The sequence below is a fragment of the Haplochromis burtoni genome, unplaced genomic scaffold (assembly GCF_018398535.1).
Source record: "Haplochromis burtoni strain Fernald_Lab_line unplaced genomic scaffold, NCSU_Asbu1 Contig_295, whole genome shotgun sequence".
In the NCBI taxonomy this organism is placed as follows: Eukaryota; Metazoa; Chordata; class Actinopteri; order Cichliformes; family Cichlidae; genus Haplochromis; species Haplochromis burtoni.
In genome coordinates, this window is record NW_024582656.1 from 1 (window position 1) to 5,535 (window position 5,535).

Below are 5,535 nucleotides of genomic sequence, written 5' to 3' on the forward strand. Positions count from 1 at the left end.
TAGAGTGCAATCAGATGAAGAGTTTATTAAGAACACACGTGTGGGAAGAAGTACACAGCATCACATCTGCGGACTTCTTCTGCCACAAATACACAGAGAATGGTTTATATAACGTCAGCGTTAAACGCCCCTTCACGCGTTCTGATAACATATTTTGTATTTCTAAGAACATCATTTGCATTTTGTACAGACAATGAGCAATTTTGAGAGCTAAGGTCAGACACAGAAGTTCCTCTTTCTAACATCTTTTCCCAAATATGGTGATGATTTCAGGCCCTGGAGGTGGACTTTTCTTCCTTTTGACCCATCTTCTGTCATCTGTTACTAAGCAAACTCAAATGCCACAGGTTACAACAAGAAGCTGAATACATTCAGGCCTTCACTCAAGCTTTTCTAGATTATATGTACTATATGTGTTTTGTAAGCGTGTATGCAGTTTTAACCTTCTGTTGCTCTAAGTCACCTACAATAGATTGCCTGGAGATTCGCGCCAAACAAAGCTTGAGACCTTCGATTGACTGAGCAGAACACACTTCTTTAATGAGCACAAAATGCCATGTGTATAAAATGGTCTTAGCTGTAGCTGTAATAAAAAGTTAATGTAAAGCCAGCAGGTTTTAATAAACATCTTAATGCAGTATCAATACTATAGATTATATCATTAATGATGCAGAATATATTGTAGCCATAAAATAATTACCTGTTCCTGTTGTGGAATTAAAGAAAGTTTAATCCACAGATCATGTAATGATAGTGAAGACAGCTAGAAGAACATCAGTCAATAAAATTCATCAATATGAGAATAAATCAAACCGAAACCTTGTCAGGCTACATTCAGCACAAGTGGGGACAAAGAACAAGGGGACAAGCTCTATTTTAAGATTAAGGGATAAATTCGTTCAGCCTATGAACGTCAGCCAATAAAAATTAGGAAACGTTTAGACCGTGTCACAGTCTTCCTCCCCAGAGTCTCCAGGAGGCTCCGTTGGACCCACTCTGTGGAAGATCTTCCCATCAGGCTGTGTCTTCCACGTCAGCTTCACCTCCTCCGTGATCCCTTCCTCGCTCAGCTTCACCTTCAGCTGAAATACAGTTTTCATATGTCAACAGAAGCTCCTCACTGACTGGTCGAGGTGAATGAAGTTTTTATCGCTATAAAGTGCGACTGATTCACGATGACAGGTCTGGCTGCAGTTCTTTGATGTCCACCACATGCTCCTTGATAATTTACAAAAATAAAGTTAAAAAGTAAGATTTTGTTTATATAGCACCTCCCATGATAAATATCACAACCGGCAGCAATAAAGGCCCCAAAACAAAACCTGGCGGTGCATCACAGGAAGGAGAAGGACCTGCGCACAGAGCCAAACATCATTCAGGCAGAGAAGCGCTCCAAAACAGACCCTGGTCTCAGCCTTTCAAGGATAACACGATGGTCAGCAGTATCAAATTCTAAAATGAGGGCAATATGAAACTGTGTAATGTTGAGATTGATCTGTAACTGCAAAGAAAAGAAGGGTCAAGGACTTTATCAGGGACCAGTGAAAATATTCATAGCGAGCACGGAGAATAAATGGAAAAATAATAAGTTTAGACTCAGAGATATCAAACCTACGGAAGCCCGTCTCTGCCACTACAAAAAAAAGTATCAATAACTTGAAATTTCAAGTGATTAACATTAAATTTCGACTTACTTCAAAACTTTGAGTTAATAAATTGAAATTTTCGAGTTAGCGCTGCCGATCAGTAATCTACGTGAATGACGTCATTTCCTTGTCAGCCGGAAGCTGAAGCCCTCAGCTGCAGCCAGTCATGAATGCAAACATTGCTGATTATTTTCATCGTGGCTTCACAAATGATGCAATCCCTGTGTTATCAGCTGAATCACATGGCGTTACTATCAGCAAACTCTCGAATGCGCTAATTTGTTGCGATCCGGTTTAGATTACTGATTGGCAGCGCTAACTCAAAATTTTGAGAAAAGTAAGTCGAAATTTCAAGTTACTGTTCTCGAATTTCGAGTTATGGATTTTTTTAGTGGCAGAAACAGGCTTCCATACAAACCCTATGGGCAAAAGAAAAATTCCCTTTTTCCAGGTCTCAGCAGCTTCTTAGGCTGTATTGTGAGATACTTTTAGATTTACCCGGTAACTAAAGCAGGCAGCATGGTGGTGCAGCGCTTGCAGTTTCACTTCACAGCATAAGATCGTGGGTTTGAATCCATGGACTGGTCTTCGTGTGCTCTCTGGAGCTCCATTCATTTGATATTTTATTTTTTAATTGGATTCTGTAGTTGCAGGAATGCGACTTCCTGTACCTGCATTTATTATTACAGTTATTATAGCTGTGCGCTCACTGAGTCAGGGCATCGCGTGACCTCTGACCTGCTGCAGGATGGATTCTTGCACTGTTGGGTCGTTCAGGTCTGCAGATCCCACCCTCAGCTGAACCTTCATGTTGTACTTCACGTTGTATGTCATGTTCTTCTCTGCGGGCTTGACATCTGCAGTGAAATAAGAAGTCATCAGACCAGGAAGATCATTCTCTGAGGAAGCAGTGATGAAGGACCCACCTTGGTAACAGAGGAAGTCATGATTCTTGTTACATTCTTCACCGAACCAGAAAGCTGATGACGTTTCCATCAAGGCACAGTCCTTACCATCCTTAGGCTCCCCAGATTTCCAGTTTGTGTACGTGGCATTGCTTCCATCTGACCACCCCCACGATGTTTTGTACAAACCAATCCAAGCAGTTTGGGTGTTTATAGCGTTTGACAGCATCAGAGCAGTGATCTTGATGTTGTCCTGCTCTGTGTTGATGCTTATCAGGTCTGTGTATTTCTCCCTGCAGTAAGACTGAGCAGCAGACCAATTCATTGGTGTCTGAACCAGGATTTGATCATGTGTTGCACCTGAACAAGGAAAAAATAGACAGATTCACACCAGTGACTGTTCTTTAGAGACAGTCCTGATGTTCTTTTCTGTTTGCAGTACTTTCACTTGTGATGTTTTTAAGTGCAGCAAAGTCTATAGACTTTGTTTGATGCTGATGTTGGTGAATTTAAAAATAACTCACCACTGTAACAGATGAAATGATTCTGAACTGTACAATCTCTGGTAGACCAGACCCCAAACTGAGATATTATGACACACTGTCCCGTCCCTGGCTCATTCAAGGCCCAGTTCTGGAACCAGGATGACTGAACCAGGCCTGTTTGAGACCATTTCCACATGTTCCTGAAGAGTCCGATCCAAATGTGTCCTCCTGATGCTGCCTGCTGGGCTTCCGAGTTATTGGCCGGTCCCTGGATGTTAGCGAGGTCGGTGTACGTCTGTCTGCACTTTTGGAAAGCTTCATACCAGTTCAGTGATTGACTGACGTAGTGGAACTGAACAGGCTGAAGATCACAGACCACCACACAACCTGAGCGACGACACAGGAAACAGTCAAAAGATTCTCTGTAGATTAAAAAATCAAAACGGTGCTCGAACCTTTTAAAATGTTGCTTGTTTGTTTGTCATTATAAAGTCACATGAAATGCAAAGTTACAAACAGGACTCTGTCTCGACTGTTGTGATTCGGTGCCTTCTACATGAAATATCATCTGTGCATCATTTAATCATATGGACCACCTCGAGTACCAACTCTATGATTGAGGCCTAATGATTTGAGGACAGAATCGCTGATTTGACATCGAACTTCTCCGTGTAACAAAGTATTCTAGAGTGAAACTTGAGTCAAGCAAGAGGACAATGGTCCCATCACAGCAGCATCTGAAAAAAGAATCAGCGTGATGCAATGTTCACTCTGACCTCACCCACTGAAACGCTGTGGTGGGAGCTTCAGCTCAGCATGAACAAATGGCTTCAAGCCTCAATGATACAAAACTGATAGAAAAATGTTTGGTCTAAAAAACAGTGATGATTATAACCTGATCCAAAATGTTTTTAATGTATTTATCATAATCATGTCTTGATGCTCAATCATCCAGGTAGGGAAATCCCAGAAAGTTGATTCTGTTCATCTGGATGTTTTCAGCGGGAGAAACGTTTCATCATCATCAGCTGACGGCAGGTCTCCAACCTTATAACCAGGACATTCACATAATGACTGAAACCAGTCAACTGAGGGAACAATGGGCTGGGACGTCAGCTCCCTCATCATTGATATCCAAATAGTCATGACCATTTGTTACGACCCGGCTCGAAATGACCGTAACAAGAGCGGGGTGTCCCGTGACTTCCCACGCCCAAACAGACACAGCCACAGCATCGGACTTTTAACAACGGTTTATTGACAACAATGGCACTCACGGTAGTGGGAGTGTATAATTTCGGGGTGAGCTAAGGCCAACACAACGAACAAAACTCAACCTAGGCTTCGGTTCCCCTCTGACCTGTTCAAGGAAAAGAAAGAAATAACACAGTCTGACCTCCCTGGTCTAAAAACACAGGAGAAAAGAAGGCTTCCCAAAGTAATCGGCAGCTCACCCCTACTTGCTCCGCACTTCACACACATGCCCGACCTTTTAACTAAAAAGCTATGGCTGCGGCCGCTCCGTCTGGACCTGAGGCAAGTGCACGGGAAGTCTGCCACACCCCCCCGCACTGCAGCTCTTCGGTCGCCCTTTTATAGTCCACGTCCACAGCAGGAACCAGTTACATCAGGCCGCTCCTTAGGTCCACCAATCACAGCCGAGCCCCTGCACAGGTGAATTTGCATACACACATTAAGAAACAGAGAACCCACCAACACACGCACGTAACACCATTGATCAATGATTAATTCTTTGATCAATAACCACGAGTACCATTCACAGAGAGTTGGAGAATGGCTGCAACCACAGCGTGTATGTCACAGCATGACAGATGCACCCTTGGGCCCCCTCCTCGACTCAGAGATGGTCTTTACATAAATGGCCTCCTTGACTGAAGAAGTCAGTTGGATGAGAGACGAAACGTTTTTCCCACTGAAGACGCGTCAAGATGAATTTCATATAATTATGTTCCTGTGAGTTTGAACTTGGCAGAACAAGCTATGGGTGTGGTCCGCTTTATTTTGAAATCATGTCCTAGCAGCGTGTGCTTTTAAAGCCCTTGAAAGAGCAGTTTGCAACTTTACTTTGTCCCAGGGTTTAGTTGGTAGGTGACAGGAGGCAGATGCTACAGTCATGGTACAACATCGTGACTTCAACAGTTCTTTGATGGAATAATCTCACTGACCTGAGAGCAGCAGGAGGATCACGCCACGTCCGATCATGACTGAGAGCTGAAAGACCGTGAAGATGTCGTCATTAATATCATTTGCAGATCACGAAAGCAGCAGCATCAGAGCAGACTCAGACTGCAAAATATAATTACACAGAGCTCTACTGAAACAAAGCCTGGAGTTTGAATCTTTACTTAAAATATATTACTTTTTATTAAAGTGTTTACTTAGCCCATGTAGAAGGTACATTTTTAGACAAGTTACTACAGTCAGTGCAGTCAGCAGCCTCACCTGAGATGCAAAGTAATGTAACTGCAGGTTCAGAGT

The 5,535-nt window shown here is 42.9% G+C and overlaps 1 protein-coding gene across 1 annotated transcript; it reads right to left on the minus strand.

Moving 5' to 3' along the window:
* Positions 1 to 12: 12 nt before the first annotated feature.
* LOC121815764 (macrophage mannose receptor 1-like) lies at positions 13 to 5,259 on the minus strand. The gene is made up of 5 exons (XM_042227992.1): positions 5,223 to 5,259; positions 3,076 to 3,423; positions 2,573 to 2,911; positions 2,385 to 2,503; positions 13 to 1,082 (listed from the first exon to the last, which is right to left on the minus strand). Exons 1-5 carry the CDS (start codon positions 5,257 to 5,259, stop codon positions 939 to 941), a joined length of 987 nt encoding a protein of 328 aa, XP_042083926.1. The 3' UTR covers positions 13 to 938.
* Between the last annotated feature and the right edge of the window lie 276 nt (positions 5,260 to 5,535).

Bases quoted from the DNA above. Each gene is read 5' to 3' on its own strand.
- LOC121815764 (XM_042227992.1), bottom strand. From the start codon at position 5,259: ATGATCGGACGTGGCGTGATCCTCCTGCTGCTCTCAG. The intron at 3,424-5,222 runs GTCAGTGAGATT...GTCGTCGCTCAG, and splicing joins GATCCTCCTGCTGCTCTCAG to GTTGTGTGGTGGTCTGTGAT. The intron at 2,504-2,572 runs GTGGGTCCTTCA...ATTTCACTGCAG, and splicing joins TGACTTCCTCTGTTACCAAG to ATGTCAAGCCCGCAGAGAAG.